Genomic DNA, 18,451 nt, shown 5'->3' with positions numbered 1-18,451 from the left:
AGTTATTTTAAGTTTTGATATCAGGAAGTAGGCAAGATTACCCACATAAATGTATACTCAATAACAAGCTTTTTCACTCTCTTCTCCTCCACATGTCAAAGCTTCAGTGGAAATGCTATCAAGAAAAGAACCCCAAATCTTAACTTTTAGTACATACCCTCTATTCTCAAAGATAGACATATATACTACCTACTCATGAGTATGGGTCTCCGAACATGGTTCTGAAGCAAAATGGACTAAGATTGATAGCAATCAAACCATGGAAAGCAAAAATGTTATGGGATTTACTGATTTAAGCCATCTTCCCAGGACTGTACTTGCCCAGGGCATCAGGTGGGGTGGCACGGCTAGAGCATCACATGGGGAGTGAGAAGGCCTGGGCTTTAAACCAGACTCTGGCCTAGCCCGCTGTGTAGTCTTAGGTGAGTTCTGCTAACTCCTTGGCCTCACTCTCCTCATCTGAAAAATGAAGTGTTAGGAAGTGCTTTCTAAACTCCATTTCCTGTCCTAATAATATTCTGTGACCCTGTGATCCTAATAGCTAACACTCATCAAAGGCTTTCAGTGAGGGACACTGCACTAAGCCCTTTCCAAGTAGTAACTCATGCAATCCTCATGACAATCCGAATGGCAGATACTTTGGTATTATTCCCATTTTACAGATGAAGATAATGAGGCACAGAGAGGTAAACTGTGTGCCTAAATCACACAGCTGCTAAGGGGGAAAGCCAGGATTTGAGCCCAGGCAACCTGATGCCAAAGCCCAAGCTTATACTGAGCCACCCTGCTTCTTGTAATGTGACGGGTTGATGAAAGCCAGGAAACACAGGTCTACAGAGCTGTCTTTTTGAAAAATGTTCGGCAGCTCAATACCTGCATCTGATTAACGAGACTTTTTCTTTGTGGGTGGTCAACATGGACTTCTGGGATTGAATGTTGCTATGGCAAACAGCCACTAAAAAAGACCTTTGTAGAAAATATGCAGACGTAAATGCCAAAAAGCGGGAACAATGTATGTTGACATCAGCAGGGTTCAAGAAACCATTCAAACTGGTGTTGATCTAAGCAAGATAATAAAAGAACTTGAAGGCTTTGCAATATCTATTCTCCCAAAGTGAAGCAACCTGGAACAACAGCACAAAACCCACAAAACCACCACAAGACAGAAACAAAGGCTTCCCTGTAACATGGAGCAACCATTCCTGGCTCCAAAGCCTAAGCCTGGGAGCTCCTCAGACTTCACCACACATCTGAGTCATCTGGGGCTGTGGGGGGGGGGGGGGGGGGTTGCATCTTGTTAAAAAAGCAAAGATTCTGGATCAGGTCTGGGTGGATTGGCGACTCTAAAGTGTAAGGACCTTCTAGGTGAGGCTGTGTTGCTGGAATGTGGACCACACTTTGTGAGTGGGAGTAGAGAGCCTATAGGCTCTCAGAGTCTGTAGAACTCACTTCGGTCACCAGTTAGCTCTGGGTGCAGGGTTAAGTCTTCGAAGTCTGGTTTTGTCAGATGATCTTATCTGTACATTTCCCCCCAGCTCTAAATGATGACTTTCTTATTCAATCCTACATTATAGGATTAAGTGGGAAAATGAAACGCCTCCCTTAGCCCCCAAACTCAGGTCTCTGCAATGGGAGAATCAAGGCTAAGGCATCTTCACACCTACTACAGAAAGATAATGAGAGCTCTCTCTGTTCAGAGGTAAAACCACCCTGAAGACAAATGACTTGCAGCAAACTGATTTATGTTTGAGGCTTTCTACTTGGGACAAAATCTCTTTCAGACTTGCTTGCCAGGGCAATGGTATGCTAGGTATGGTATTAAAAGATGGATCAGGATCCAATACTTCAATAACTTATAGGGGCAGGGATTGGAGCTTGAATATCTTTACCGTCTAGACCTGAACTATCTACTATGATAGCCATCAGCCATATGCAGCTATTGAACACTTCAGATGTAGCTGGTCTGAATTGAAAACACACATCACATTTTGAAGACCTGGTATAAAAAAATGTAAAATATGTCATTAATAAGTTTTATTTTGATTTCACATTAAAACGACGGTATTTTGGGTATACTGTCCTGAATAAACTATTTTATTGAAATTAATTTCACCTGTTCCTTCCTACTCTTTAAATGTGGCTGCTAGGAAAATGTAAATGATATCTGTGGCTTGATTTACATTTCTACCGGGCAGTGCTGATCTAGTCCCCTGCTATTCATGTGGTTCTCCGACCAGCATCATCGGTATCAGCTGGGAACCTGTTAGGGAGAATTTTGTCCCCATCTCAGACTTACCGAATCAGAACGTGCATTTTAACAAATTCCCAGGTGACTCCTGTGCACCTTCTAGTGTGAGAGAGGTCCTGGGCTAGTTTTCCCTACAACATATCCACAGAGGTATTTGGATTCTTGGTATATGTAAGTGATACTCTAAAAGCACGGTGCTTGCTGAATTTTCTACACCAATGTTCAGCTAGGCAATGGAAATAGATTTTTTTAAATCTTAAATTACTATACAACTTTTAATATATAAATCAAAATGACATTATACATAAAGATTATGCACACCATCCATATACATCTGGGGGGGAAAGGGAGAGAGGTGCTTTCACTGAGGCTACCTTAGTTACTTCCGGATTTTCAGCCACCATGTATGTGAAACTGATGTTCACCAGATCTGTGCCACTGCAGACACAAACTATTCGCCCTTCCAGATCATTCTCTGACTTTCCAACAGCTTCAAGAGCAGCCAGGATTTTGGGATCCTGTATAGACATATATATACACACAGGAAAAAATTGTTAGATCAAAGCCTGGAGGAAACATTGCTCATCTGATATAAAAATACACAGGACAAATGTTTTCTTTTTACCTAGAATGCCCAGATATCTAGCATTATTCTAAAGCTTGTAGAGGTAAAACTTATAACACTACACATTACTTGAACTCATTTGGTAAGAAAGGTATTATAATACTATTGATTTAGAAAACTAGGTGTGAGGGTCTGTCTTTAGGTTCTTGGTTGTAATTATTACAGGGCCTGGTATATGAAAATGGGATGGAAAGGTTGTGACTGGGACCTGCTTGTGTCCACAAAGATCAAAGGGGTCTCTCAGCAGAGGACAGTGACTGAGGTCTCATGCAAATAAACATGGGCATTGCCACGGCCAGCAATCAAGGGTCATTAAAAAATAAGATTAAGTCTGTCAAGTAACCTGGACACAAAAAGTATGCTCATCTCTAGAAGCCATGGCATCTTCATTTGGAATGATGACAGTGTAATTTTACCCTAAATAGCAAATAAAATAGCGTTTTGTCCTCCAGGAGAACTCAGAAGGAAATGCCAACATAGTTACACAGAAATTTTAACTAACATAAAAAGAGGACAGCTTTAAAAAAGACAAAGAGGAACAAAATGAGGAACATAATTTTGTTTTCAACATCTAAAAACCTGCAGGGCTATTATGAAAATGGGAATAAATACTGTGCTTTAATATTCTAGAAAAAAGCTAGCTTTTAAATTCCTAGCACCACTATGCAAACAGCTTCTTATTCAAACAAATCAATCACTGTGAAGAAGACTGATTTATATGCTCTGTCATCTTTTTCTCTCAGAGGCAAACTGAGCCTCCAAGGTGAGCCAATGTCTGCATGCACAGGTGCACAAATATGAAACTACCCAAGCTATTTAAATTTCCACATCAACCACAGACCAGAAGTGACTCACTGTTTGCTGAAAAGAAAAAAAAATGGCAGCGGAGGGAGGGGGCCCTTGACAAATTAATTTCTGAGTTAAGGAAATGGTGTCTTTGATGCTGATACCATGAAAGCATCTTCTCTTTGAAAGGTGAACAACGTTTCTAATATAACTAAATGTAATGCAATCCAAACCACCCAAAAGGTACAGATGAAAAAGATTTCTTTAAAAATTTTTTTAAATGTTTATTTATTTTTGAGAGAGAAAGACACAGAGCATGAGTGGGAGAGGGGCAGAGAGACAGGGAGACACAGAATCTGAAATAGGCTCCAGGCTCTGAGCTGTCAGCACAGAGCCCAACGTGGGGCTGGAACTCACAAACCGGGAGATTATGACCTGAGCTGAAGTTGGATGCTTAACTCATTGAGCTACCTAGGCACTCCATAGATGAAAAGATTTCTGAACTGTGTGTTTTCTTAACTCCCAGCTGATGAGTTTGGGCAATAACAGGTTAAAATAGCATTCTAGAAACCTTTTCCAACCTAAGGAAATCTGTGTTTAGAAGAACAGCAAACACCAATCACAGGTACCTTTGGGGTGGCTCCCAATCGAATACTGTTGATGAGGGAGCATTCTAGAACTTGTCCTTCCTGAAAAGAGAGAATATAAGACAGCAGTGAGGCAAAATCCTGCCAGACTTGTGGCACAGATGAGGTACATGATGATGAAGGCAACACCAGTGACAGTAAGGTAGAGGGGGAATGAAAAATAAAGGATAGTAATCGCAATATCCAATGATCAGAAATAGTCAAGACCATTCAATTTCAATATATTCCATTCAAATATACATATATATGTATATGTTCATATATATGAACGTAAGTCTGCATAATTATTTATTACTTTTATAATAAAAGTGCTGTTACCTTTATGCATATAATACTATATTACTGGTGTGTGTGTGTGTGTGTATCATTAAATATATGTGTGTACATGAAATATTAACTGGTAATAATGCTTTTATAGAATTCCAATTCTACTGTGTTAAATTCAGTTCAAAGATTCATTAAATGTGTGCACTGTGCTGTGTATTGAGTGAAGTCCTGGGGTATAACAAGATGACCATCCTCTTAATGTGCTTTTGAGACTCAGCTTGAATGTCTCTTCTAGGAAACCTTCCTAATTCCCAAGATTAAATCAGATCTGCCTGTTTTCAACTCTTGTAACAACCTGACCTTCTCTTTCACAGCACTCAATGACTTCTACTTTTTTTTGTAATGCCTGCTTTTTCTCCTAGACTGGAATCTATGAGGTCTAAGATATTGTCCTTGACCAGCACTGTATCCCCAATGCCCAGCACATGGAAGTACGTTTTTAAAATCTTGAAGTAATGAATAAGCATAGGGTCCATGCTCTCAAGAGGCATTCTGCCTGCTTGTTGAGAAATAAAGTAGTTTAAACCAGAGAGCAGGAAATAACAACTTGCTGTTCTTGTGCCATACCTTGCCTTCACTTCTCCAGGTCAGAAAGAAGCCAAATTCATCCACTTTGAAGAGGCAGTTGGGTTCAAACACAAAGGATTCCTGTTAAAAAGAAATTTGTTGATCTGTATGACTCATACCACTTTGAATCTAATAAAAATGCAAGTACCTTTTAGCCTCTAAATAGGGAAAATAAGAAATCATGCTTTTGCATCCTAAACCTTAATGACCACATTTCTTATCATGGAGTATTTTCATCTTGAAAATTCTTTGCATTCACTTTTATATTGAAAGACTGATCACAGAGAATAAAGTTTCTCTAGGACATTGCAAGAAGAACTCAGAGAAGGAAGAAGGACTCCCAGATTCTAGCCAACTGGTCTCCCTCCACAAAAGAGGTACCATTGCCTGTATTTAATATAATGTAAAAAACCAGGAGATAATTTTTTTAGTCTATGTTTTTTTTTCTTTTTTGTCTACACAACTCAGCATTCAGATGCTTACTCAGAAAACTGCTGAAATTTTTGCTTTTACATCCAACCTCATCTGGTGTCCAGTAAACCAGAGCTTGAGCAGGGTTTTGAGCTACGCAAAGTGTAGTCCTTGGACCAACAGCATCAACTGTAGAGTCTAGGGCTCCAGCCCACATGGATTGAATCAGAGTCTCCAGGGGTAGAGCTCAGAAATCTGTGTTCCAACAACGCCTCCAGGTGATTCTAATGCACGCTAAAGTTTGAGAAGCACTGTTATGGCCTTTGACACCAGAAACTATGTTTGAAACCTACAGAATCAAAATCTGAATCAAGAAGGAATGTTAGCCACATGCAGGGGCCCAAGGGCAGCTGCAATACACTTGGCAAAGGATCCCTGGTCTTTAGCAAGAATGTGCCATTGTGCTTATGAGTGGCAGGAAAATTTTATAACAATGAAAGTAAAAGAATATTCAGGAAATGAACCCAGATACCTTCTGCCCTCTGATTGCATTGCACCAAGCCTTGGCACCCATGTGTCAACAAATCCACATGTCCTTCTCATGATCTGAAGAACTTGTCCTCTTAGATAATCACAGAGCAAACAATAAGGAACCTGTCTGCCAAACATGGATCAGGGCAGTGACTTAAAACAAATAAAGAGCAATTATAGGATTAAGACTTTAAGGGTAGTTCAGATTTCACCAATCAAAACAGAGCTCTCTAAATTTTAGGGAAGCAGAGACATTCATCAAGGTAAACCCAATGTGAAGATACTGGGCCACCATAAAGTGTCAGAATTTGGAGTCCCAGGGGCCTTGTACAAAGTCAGACTTCAAATTTGTTTGGGTGGTCTTCTGACAGGAGAAGAATATCATACCCATTTCAATTCCATGCCAGGTACATGCTAAGCACTGCACACATAGCAATGAAAAATACAAAGAATGAGGGCATGGGATGACCTTTGCTTTTGGACTCAAAACCCAGTTCTGCCATTTATTTTTTATTGTCTCCTAGAAAAGCCCTTTCTAAGTCTCAGAATCCTTATCTAATAAATGGAGGTATTTACACATAACTTTCAGGCTTGTAGGAATTAAAGGAGTTGATAAATGTAAAGTACTTGACACACAATTACAATTCAGCAAGCTGTAGCTACTATCCATAACGTATGGTTCAAACTTACATTTGTAGCAGCAAATTACTAACAACATGATATTGCCAATACATGACCCACAATGATAGCACTTTGAATGGTGCGACCTTTTTGAAAAGGCTTGACCCAGAAGATTACACTTTATATAGGTCTTAGAGCATGGGTAGAAGTTATCCATGAGGAGCAGAGAGCAGCATTTGCAAGGACATGTAGGCTTGATCCGACAGTGGGAACTTCTGAGGAGTTGGTGTGGTTAGACTACCTCACAAGAGTAGCAGTGGATGAGACTGGACACATAATAAGGCTAGATCAGAAGGGTACTGTATGCCACACAAAAGGCATTAAACTTGACCTACAAAGTGGTAGGGAGTCTTGTGTCATTACTGATTGAGAAACAAGAATCAGCAACTAATTAAAATAGGAGAATTCACACATTTTCAAATACTCCCCAAGCAGTATCTTTATGGTAGTACAGAATTCTGGTGCACAACATTCAAAAGTATGTCCTAAAATGGTATTTACAGAGTAGACCCACAATGAACCAGCCACCATAGTTATTATTTATGTGCACTCTATCCTATTCTAAATAAGGATCTGAAGTGATCCATGAAACACACATGATAAGAATAGTTTTTCAACTTATTTTGAGGTGGAACTTTCAATTCCTTGGCCTCTGTAACTGTACTTTTTTTTTCTTTCTTTGTCAGTTACGAAGTACCCCTAGAGCTTATCATTACTGCCTTGAAATTTCAATTCCTAATATCCCACTCTTGGGCCATTTCACCTGATCCTTCTAGCCCCTAGCACAACAGAACACATTCTCCTATATTCGTTCGACTTCTTCACCTCTTCCTGTTCAGTATCTACTGATTTACTGAACCAGAGTATTCTTGACTTTCCTCTCTCACTTCCATTAATGAGTCTCCTTCATATTTCATGTATATCCATTTTACTCCATCTTACCACCACTTCGGTCCAAACCGTCATTATTGCACCCAAGGTCTGATCTTACCGCTTCTCTTCTTTCTTCCCACAGCAGCCAGATTGACTCTTTAAACTTTTCATCAGTGCGTTAAATCCATTCAATGGGTTCCTGCATTATTTAGGATAAAATCGTACTCCTTACCAGGGTCTCAAAGTTCCTAGACAATCTGGGTCCTTCAGACTGTTTATCATGCCACTTTCTGTTGTTTTCCTTCTGCTTCACTCAATCCATGGGAACTCTTTTCCTTGAACTCCTCCTTAGCTCTTTCTAGCCTCAGGGCATTTGCACTTGCAGCTTCCACTACCTAGGAAGTCCCTTCCTACTGCCCTAGGCATAAGTAGAGCCTCTTTATCCTGCAGACCTCGCCTCACCTGTCTTCAGAGGGGATTTCCCTAACACCTCCTTAAAAAAGGCTCTCATTTTATTCTCTATTACAGTATCCTGATTATATCCTCGATTGCACCAATCACAATCTGCAATTATTTTTATTTCTTTGTTTATTGACTTATCGTGTGGCTTTCACACCAGAGTGTAACTTCCACATGGCAGGGTCCTTGAGACATTCTGGTTCACATTTGTGTTCTGAGTGCCTAGCACATCAAAGGCACCCTGAAACTAAAGTCCTGCGCTCGAAAATAAATGAACACACGATATCCTGTTTCAAATAAAACATTTTTCAGTAGGCCAACAGATAAAACAGATAAACAAGAAATTACTCAGGTTGAGGGGGTTGTACCAAGCCCAGAATCCATCAGGGTCAGTCCTTGGAAGGCTGCCATTAGACAGATGTACAAATACAGGGGCACTGCAATGAGGCTGTCTGCCTGGCAGACAGGCTCCTTTTTATAATTCATACAAGCTAATCTCAGAGTTTGGGTGTGGCTTTGAGGCACCTCCCAGGAATACCCACTGGACCAGGAGCATTGTTTGAATGCCACTACAAGGAAATCATTTCCAAACCAGGATAAGAATTTGGACAAAGAAAAGAAAAATAAGGTAGAAAAGTAGAGTAAGGTCAAAACAAAAGATAGTTCCAAAAAGGCTTACCATAAGATCCCAAACAGTTAAAACAGGATGCTAATTTGGCTCTGGGCTCCCTAGCAACCAAAGCAAAAAGGGAGAAAACACCATTGACTAGGAACCCATACAGTTCACAGATAAAAACACATTGGTTGTTAGGAGAAGCAGTTGCCAGAGAGAAATTCTCTGTGGGAGCTCCAAGGAGCCCTGACCCATGCTAAAGACAAGGTTCCCAACAAAGTTCACAATAATGTTGTCCACTCTGTCCACGAGATTCTTGGACTAAACGTGTTCAAACTCCCCATAAAAATCAGAACAAATCTGAGTATGCAGCAATCATGGAAGGAAACCTAATCTATTTAGGTTTCTCTCCACTCCCAGGAACACGCAGAAGAACCTGGCCCTCAGGGTGAGTTTAAGTACACAATCTCCATTCTTTTTTTCCCCTACCAGCTGTGTTAAATTTCACACAGAGTCACAAGGAGAGTTACTGACCACAACTAGGGTTGTGGCCCTGTGACCTAGCTGAGGCAGTAATATTCTCCGTCTCCTTGTCAGGAAAACCGCCCTCCAGACTTGGGCATGGCAGGGGGGTGGATCATCAAAGGAAGCTGGTCTCGTTCTCCTTTGCAAATCCTTTTGGCAGTTAACAAATGGCGATGGGATTCTCTGGTAAGGAGACAAACCAGAACAGAACTTCCTCCAGGGAGCTCAGAATTTCAGTTCTCACAGGACTCCTAAAATTCGACACAGCCACACTTTAGAGCTCAAGGACTAGTTAACTCCTCCAGCCCAACCTCATTCTTTCCTTAGGCCCCTGGGAGAGACAGGGTGAAAGGCACAAGAACTCCTTTTGTGGAACTGTGAACAGGCAGGGGACCAGGGTGAGGCATTTTATTTGAGAGGTGCGAAGAATCACTCTGGCTGGAATCACTACAGGCAAAAACCTTTTTCTGCCTCAAGGATCCCTGCTCGGTGCTCCGATGGGCTTCCTGAGGCACTTCTGCCATTTCATCAAGGCTAGAGTATATTTAAAAGCTGTGTGTCTCAACACTGTTTTTAGCATATTTCCCCCTATTAACACATGCCACTTCAACATTACTTAATATCACAACCTGTCTTTCAAAGATTCAGGTCACTTTCAAGATGACGTACATTAAAATATTTTTCCTGTTTCAATTCTAAAAGTATTTTGGTTAAACAAAATTTAATCCCATTTCTTCATGTGAGGAATGGCAGAAATCTCAGCAGACTGAATACTCTGAAGAGGAGGCAGGTATTCAGTGGGGCTTCCAGGTAACAGGTGGTTGAGTTGATTTTACTTGTGTGTCTATTTATTTATTGTTTTAAGTAGGCACCACATCCAATGCAGAGCACACACGGGGTTTGAGCTCAGAACCCTGAGACCTGAGCTGAGCTCAAGAGTCGGACACTGCTCCACCCAGATGCCCCAATTTGTGCTCTTTCTTACCTTTGCTCTCCTGCCCTCTTGCCCACTGTCATTACCCACCAGCATTACAAATGCTACAACTCTCTACTGTGGAGCCTCATCATCAAACAGGGAATGGTCAAGTCTTACCACCAGCTAGGGAAAGGGACTTGGGGCTGGCTAATCAAGATGTCAACACCACTTTACTTAAACAGCTGTGCAGAGGCTCTTTTGTGCTTGTGACTGGATGGGGAGATAAAGAGAGGTGGAATGGGTGGAGACATTCACATCATAGCAGGAGTCTCCTATTTTCTAGAAAGGGGACGCTCTTTCTAGAGGTGGTGCTGGGGTCCAGGCTTTGTAGTTCACAGTTCCTGGGCTCCAGTGCCAGTCTCCTCAGCAGGCATCTGCTGGAGAATCTGGGTGGTGGTGCTGCCTAACCTCACCAAACTTTACTTTTCCCATCTGTAAAATTAAGAAAATGGATCCCAACCTTATAGGGCTCTCACAATTGAGAAAGCCTAAGTGCCTGGGACAAGCTAAGTGCTGAATAAATTGTAGTAGTCATTAGAAAACAGCTAGTACTATTTAATTTGGGCCTATTGTGCAAGACATTTCACAAATACCATCTCATTTAAATGTGCTGCCAATTCTGCAAGGCTTTAGACTAGATCAGTGCTGTCCAATAGACTTTCAGCGATGATGCAAATGTGCCAGGCGGGCACAGCTACACATGGTAGCCATGAGAACCACATGGGGCTATAAAGTACTGGAAAAAAATCAACAAGTCTTGTGCAACAAAGGTGATTTTTAATTTGTGCCTATTACCAGCAGATTTCTGGACGGTCAGTAAACGATCCCTGCGTTTGCAGGCTCCACCTTTGGGGAAACTTGGGGCTCACTGTCCTTGTTTCCTGGTTTGATAAGAACTGACAGGAAGAGAAAAGGGCTCTGTTAAAGTTGGAGAGAGACAAGTGACATCTGAGTTACCGAAATGCCACTAGAGGTCTTATCAAACTTCAATAACATTATAAACCACTGGCATGAAAACAGACGACAGACTAGGGACACAGGTGGAGTCTGGAATAGTTAACCAGGAGCTACTGCTTTCTATCAAGATCCTGGAACTTCAGAGACCAAGTGATGCCACGTGGCCTATTTATTTCAGCTCTTTATTCCAGAGGAATTGGCTAGAGGTAGCGGAGCCTTTCTGATTCTGCACAAACGCTTCCTCTCTCAGAATCACAATTTTTTTACTTGGTTTCAAGTTAGAACTAAAGCCCTTGGTGATGACATTCTGTCAGCAGAAATGATTTATAGACCTGCTATAACAGATGGGTCCAGAAGTTGTTTTTTACCCTCATGGATATGGTTTCCCCCTGGAAGGATCCAGAATGTTCACTGCATTTGTTAATCTCCCTTCTAATGTATAGACCCTGTGAAATGATAGACACTGGGGCTTCTCAGCTCACATTCTACAGAGGAGCAGGAAGACACTGGTCATGGCTGTTCCAACCCAGACCGTTGCTATGCACTATTACCTTGTGAAGAGACTGGTCACGTAACATTAAGAGCATTCGCAGCTTTTGGATTCCTTTCCATGGCCTTTGATTCTTTAGACAGATGTCCCTACTAGGTTAAACTGTTTAAATTGAATATAAACCTTTGCTCCGCCTATCTAATGCTCAACCAGAAATCAAGATGGATATATACAGTTTTGGTATGTTGATAAGCAACCCCCAAGGCGTCTGTGGCACCAAATACACAGAGTACTGCCTCTGTGCCCCTGAGCCAGCTTTTACTAGTAGATATGCTTACTGAGCGCCAGGCGATGCTACATGCACTTCAGACACATTGCCTTATTCACCTCCCACCATTCCTACGAGGAGGGTACTATTCTTACTCCTATGTTATAAAGGAGGCTGTCAAGACACAGCAATGAAGCATCTGGTCCAGTACAGAATAGCTGACAGGGCAGAGCTGGGATTGCTGGCTCCACCAAAGCACACATTTGAATCGTACCTGCTCTGAGGCCCAGAAGGGAGGGTGCCATTGTCAGGGCTGGGCCCAGGTAACTGTTCAGCAGTCCTATCTGGAGGCTCCGCTCTTCTTGTCACCGAATGCCAGTAACCATCACTAGGGTTAGAAGGCGCTGGAAACTTTTTAGGTTTTATTACAGTATGTCTTGAGGCCTCCCTGTGAATCCCCAAGCTGCACAGATGGTACTTATTAACAGGTTATTTCGGAGGGGTGTTTTTCACAGCTGCGTACATCATGTCAGAGTGTTTTCTAGGATCTAGTACCAAGTAAAATGGTTTTTCCTGATCTGTTGCTTCCTTTATAATCCGGCAGACAGTCCCATGATGGCCTTTCCTGCATTGCTTTGGCCACTAGGATCACAAGTAGCAGCTCTGAAGCTCACTTTTGTCAACTTTATGGGACATTTTTGCTGTCCACAGAGTGGCTGACTGCTAAATTTGCCTGTAATTTGAAGTCCTTCACATATTTCTTTCCCTCCCTTTAGGCTAAACCCCTGTTCCATTCATCCTATCTAGTGGTACACATCTCTGCATCACAGCTTACTTTGGGATGTGGTAGAAACATGTGTCAATAGCACAAAAATCATTTCATGGACACCAGAAACCACTGGGCATTTCACACTGGTTTCAGGATCAGACAGACCAGATCCGGATGTGGCTGGACAGTTACAAGCTTATTTGAGCTCTGTTTCTTCATCCCCTAAAGCAGGGAGAACAACCAGTAACAACTGCCCATTTCACAGGCTACCTCTGGGCATTTGAGAGCTTCAGGCATAATCTGAACCCAGTAAATTTTTCTTGACTGTTAGTAACATTGTACAAGTAACTATTACTAATGTTGCCAGTTATCAGTTACAATTAATCATCCAAGAACAAAGGAGGTAAATACCACCATCACTACATTATGGATGAGTAAACTGATCCTGAGGTTAGCAAGTTACCCACGAGGACACAGATAATAAGCAGCAGAAACACATCTCCGTGGCGGCACGGAGAGCATCTCTTCACAATGAGCAACAGTACTGCTGTGTGCTTACTTCCACTGCTCCAGAATGCAAATCTGGGAGCTGAAATATGGAGGAAACCCAGAGTTTGTAAATTACTACTGCACGCGGCTCAGTGAAATTTTGTTTTTTGCACAAGGAGGTCAGGTCATGTTTGTTCCCCGCACAAGCCAGCCTCAGGCTAAATCAGGCACACAGGCTCAGCCCTCAGAACACAGTTTTAGCTTCTAGCCTCTTCAGTTGGTGAGTAGTGACCCAAGGAGATACTGTTGGGGTTAGGAGCCCCTGCCCTGCACCTCCCTGACGGGGTGGATGATGCTCTCAGATGGTGAGAGGGCAATCCAGGAAGTTATTTGGCAAGCTGCACAAGGTGCCAGACCTGTTGTTCTAAATTTTATAGGAACAGAAATGAAAATGTCTCCCCCTCAATAACCATCCATGAGCATATAACTTGCTCATTTCAGGAATGATGGAGATACAGTGAACTCTTTTTCTGATATCAAGTGGAAAATTTTAATCATTTCACTTTTTCCATTTTTCCCCCAACCATTTCATTTTTTCCTTTCTTCCGAAACAAAGAATGTCGGGGCACCAGGTTGGCTCAGTCAGAAAAGTACACAACTCTTCACCTAAGGGTTGTGAGTTCGAGCCCCATCTTGGATGTAGAGAAAGAAAAGAAAGAAAAGAAAGAAAGAAAGAGAATATCCTCAACATTCCAAGTGACCTGGCTTAGAAGAGTCGATGAAGGCTACTGAAAAGCAGCAAGGGAAAAGCATAACACCTTTCCTGATTTTTCAAGTTTTATATCTTTTAAAACCCTGAAATTTAACTTGATGGTGCTTATTATTAACAAGGCCTCTGACCCTATTTTTGGTAATTTGTAGTCAGCTCAAGTAGGATTTGAACTGGCGTCGGGGGAGGATGTGCATGGATGGGCCACATAAGAGAGTCAAACTCCATGTTTCTGATTGCTTAAAGTATGGGAATCAGTATTTGTGAATTTCCACTTTCCCGTTTACTTCCAGATACAGACATAAAGCTCTGGGATTAAATTTTTAAGGTCTGCCAGTGTGAGATGCCAGACTGTGTCTGTCTCTGTCCCTCTCCCTCCCTGAAGAACCTCTGATGTGGGTATTCTGAAGCCAAATCTGGAATGTCACATTCTGAGAGACCTCTTGTGTTGTGGCAGGACACTGGGACAGGCTCCCTGATTCTTGCCATGGAACACTTGAAGTAATTATTCCTAGGATATTCAGTCACTACGTCTTAGCTTGCAGAAGGAAGAACAAGGTCAACGAAACACAGTTTTAGGAGGAGTGGGTGGTCACTGAAAGTAATTTACTTGGACAGGAAAACTGTCATGTTAGTCAAAACTTAGTGACTTTAGCAATTAAAATAAGGAAAAATTAAAGATGACAAACTTACTCAGAGCCAGGGAGGAAGAGAACTACTTTTGTAATAAATATTTACAACAAACATTAAAATCAAATATGTCCCCTTCCTCCCCATACCTCTCCCCTGCCACCAAAGATTCTCTCCTTGAGCAAACCTTAGGTGGGGTCCTCTGCATCTTCTTCCCAGCCAGACCTCCACTTTTGGGCTTCCATGTCTGTCTTTGCACTGATTGATTTTAGTTGGAATCCTGCTAAGTTGGTTTAGCCAGAATCTCCTACCATCAGGATGTGATCACCGTTGATATCTGATCAGGTGCCTCAACTTCCACCGTCTCCAGGTGACTTCCACCTGCTCCTTGGCTATAAATCCCCCTCTTCCTCATTGTATTCAGAGTGGAGCTCAACCTCTCCCCGAGTAGTGTATAACCTCCACTGCAGTCATCTCTTGACCATAGTCTGCCCTATCATTCTTCAACAAGTGCCCAAATAACTTTTTCTCTAATACCCCCACCCCACCCCTGGCCACCACCTAAAATTCTAAGAACAACAGGAGATGTGCTCTTGGCAGATGGGCTTGAAGCATGACCATAAGCTGGAAAATCCTTTTCAGTAAAACGCTCCTAATTAAACCACAATTTGTTCCAGAATTATAAACTGCACTGAGCAAATGATTAGAAATAAAGTGACAGAGAAGACATATATCTGAAGAAGCAGGTCGAGGAAAGAATGTTTTGAGCTACTGCTATCTGGAGATGGTAGTCCAAGTTGAACAGAGTCATTGAAGGGAAAGGAACCGCAAAGGACTTCCATGGAATTTCCCTCTGAATATACACATTTCCTACTTCAGTAATTCAGCTTTTAAAAATGCCTGCCTTTACACCAGTTGCATGCTATATCACTCCCTTACACTTTGTCTTCTGAAACAGCTTATATTTGGGCCTCAAAGACACAGTCCCAATGGATCTTAGGGCCAATCCTGGCTCTTTCGCTTCTTGCAGTCTGCAAAAAGTGCAGAAATTACTGAAACATGTATACAAAGTCCACTGCTATCACCCAGAGAATTCTATAGTGAGACGAGAGCTGTAGAAAACTGCAGATCCAAAGGCTTAGCATCATCCTACACTGAAGGGAGTGCTAACTGCATCAGGGATAAGGGAGAGGAGGCAGGAGCAGACAGGGAGAGCCTTCAAACCACGAGGCAGAACTAAGACCTGTGAAGGGAGAGAGGAAGGGTCTCCACCAGGTGGATGGAAGCCCTGGAGCAAGGACTGCCCACCAGCCTCATCTGGGGCAGAAAAGGAACGGTTCCAGAATCTCTTCCAGGTCACTCACTGGCTGGGGATCTCAGCATGAATGTCATCAGCAGCTGCAGCAGCTAGAGGTTGTCTGGTGACACACAACTAGTGGCAGGGTCCCCCGGAAGGAGACGTAAGTGGCATACCTCCACGGCTGCCACAGACAGGACCTCTTGCTAACCATTCTCCAGAGCCCCCCACAGAAGGACCTCCAGTTCCAGCTCCTTGGTACCCTTAGAATTCCTTAAACATTAGGAACCACTTAAAATAGGAAAAAGGGGCACCTGGGTGGCGCAGTCGGTTAAGCGTCCGACTTCAGCCAGGTCACGATCTCGCGGTCCGTGAGTTCGAGCCCCGCGTCAGGCTCTGGGCTGATGGCTCAGAGCCTGGAGCCTGTTTCCGATTCTGTGTCTCCCTCTCTCTCTGCCCCTCCCCCGTTCACGCTCTGTCTCTCTCTGTCCCAAAAATAAATAAACGTTGAAAAAAAAATTAAAAAAATAAAATAAAATAAAATAGGAAAAAAAAAAAGACTCCCAGATGTGTAGCTAAGGATCACTGGATCACTGGAGGTGCTTAATGAATGAATTCCCTGCTGGAGATAGAGCAGTAAATAAACACAAAGTATCTGCTCTCATGGCTTATATTCTAGGGGGAATTTTGACAATGAACAAAAAACAATCTATCAAAACTGATAAATATGAAGGAAAAAAACCCCAAAAACCTAAAAGGCTAATGTCTGTGTATGTGAACATGTGCGCGCATGCATAAAGAGCTCACAGAAGAGCAGTCCAGAGAGGGAGCTGCAAGTGCAAAGGCCCCGAGGATTGTGTGCCTGGTATTTTCAGGGAACATCCACGGCTCAGTGAAGTGGCAGGTCACATAGGGGGCTTATAAGCTATGGAAGGAATTCGGAAATTATTTGAAATGAGGTAGGAAGCCACTGAAGGTTTAACCAGAAGACAGGTATACACTCACTCACATTCTAAAAATATCCCTCTTAATTATTTCTCACAATGGCCCTGCAAGGTAGGTGTTATCATCCCCACTTTTCAGATAAGGAAGCTGTGGCTTAATGCTCAGTGGTTTTAAGACTGGCTTATAGTGCCATTTTTTGAGTAGCAAATCCAAAGTTAAAGATAATTTCTGTTTAACTCCAAACCTATGCCCTTAACCAACTATGTGTATTTCAGACTTTTCAAGAAAGAGCTCTCTTGTAAAGATTTTACCCTAAATACCATGTAGTACAAACCCTTTCTTTATTTGCAAACAATATCCTGGTGACCTGGCTTGGGGGAGTATCCAAAAACTAGGCTCCTTTTTGTATTTCACAGAGTTAAGAGGATCATCCGCCCTTTTAGATACTTGGGAGAAGACGATCTACAGAAGAGCAGGAGAGGAGCCAGCAAAGTGTCATCAGGGAAATTCCTTAGTAGAAAGAGCACGTTGGCCTCCCACCTGGGAAAGCCATATTAGCTCAACCCACACACTTCATTACATGTTTCGGACACACTATCATTTCAGAGCAATTATTTGCTATCTATGGCCTTAAGACTAAGTGTAAAAACCATGTGTTTATTAATCTATCAATATTAAGTATTAAGAGACAGGCTTCCCTACTGAGGATATTTCTTGTCTATTTTCATTGGTTGAAAGAAAATATTATGTTCCTTCCATAGAGTACATTGTACCTAGTTGGTTTTTTTTCCCCAAAAAACTAAAGTCTAAAGAAGTCCTGATTAATACTTTTCTATAGGCGGATACTTATTGACTATAAGGTAGAGGTATTAGTGTTCTGAGGAGCACTAATGAGGCACCTATCTGCTGGGAGGGGCAAATACCTGAAAAATAAATTCTTTCCATCCTCATCTCCTTAAAAGAATCAAATTAAGAACTCCTGGATGTAGTAATGTAAATAATTATGGTCTGAGATACATACAGCACATAGGTTACTAAAAGACTTAAGTACCTTTCATATATATATATATATATATATATGTGTGTGTGTGTGTGTGTGTGTATATATACATATGTACGTATACAGACATCTATATTCACACACACATATACATATATGTGTGTGTGTATATAAATATTTAAAAATCATACATATCTTCAAAAAACTGTGTAGGGGAAGAAAAAAATTTTCCTTAATCCTCTTAGGGTCCCTGGCTGGGTCTGAAAATTAAACTGACAAAAGACAGATTAGCAAAAGAAGAACATACACATTTATTTACTATAAGTTATATGTATGATTAAAAAGAAAACCATATGCCCCAAGTGGAGTCACTTACATTAAGACCCCATGTCAGAAAACCAAGACTTAATGCCTGACCTTACTGCAATTTCAATCTCCCTAAGTAATGTGACCTGTAACCAGCCAGCCTGGGGTTTTCTGGTCAGCACTAGTATGTAGTCCACTGATAGATCCCCTCCGTCCCCTCAGGAGGGCAACTTTGCCTAAAACAATGCATTCTTCACTAGTA

The 18,451-nt window shown here is 41.9% G+C and overlaps 1 protein-coding gene across 12 annotated transcripts in view; it reads right to left on the bottom strand.

The window, feature by feature from the left end:
• The window catches only part of PLCB4 (phospholipase C beta 4), a 426,835-nt gene that overhangs the window by 142,180 nt on the left and 266,204 nt on the right, over positions 1–18,451 (bottom strand). For 11 of the 12 annotated variants that reach the window (XM_047852988.1, XM_047852994.1, XM_047852992.1 and 8 more), the window contains 3 exons: positions 5,201–5,281; positions 4,289–4,348; positions 2,623–2,766 (listed from right to left, as the gene is read on the bottom strand). In XM_047852988.1, the coding sequence (XP_047708944.1) occupies positions 2,623–2,766; positions 4,289–4,348; positions 5,201–5,281 (285 nt within the window). Of the gene's footprint in view, positions 1–2,622; positions 2,767–4,288; positions 4,349–5,200; positions 5,282–12,258; positions 12,373–18,451 lie in introns of all 12 variants that reach the window. The other variant, XM_047852997.1, reaches the window with a different exon arrangement.

This window comes from Prionailurus viverrinus, chromosome A3 (assembly GCF_022837055.1).
Source record: "Prionailurus viverrinus isolate Anna chromosome A3, UM_Priviv_1.0, whole genome shotgun sequence".
Classification (NCBI taxonomy): domain Eukaryota; kingdom Metazoa; phylum Chordata; class Mammalia; order Carnivora; family Felidae; genus Prionailurus; species Prionailurus viverrinus.
This window is presented reverse-complemented; position numbering and strand designations above follow the sequence as displayed.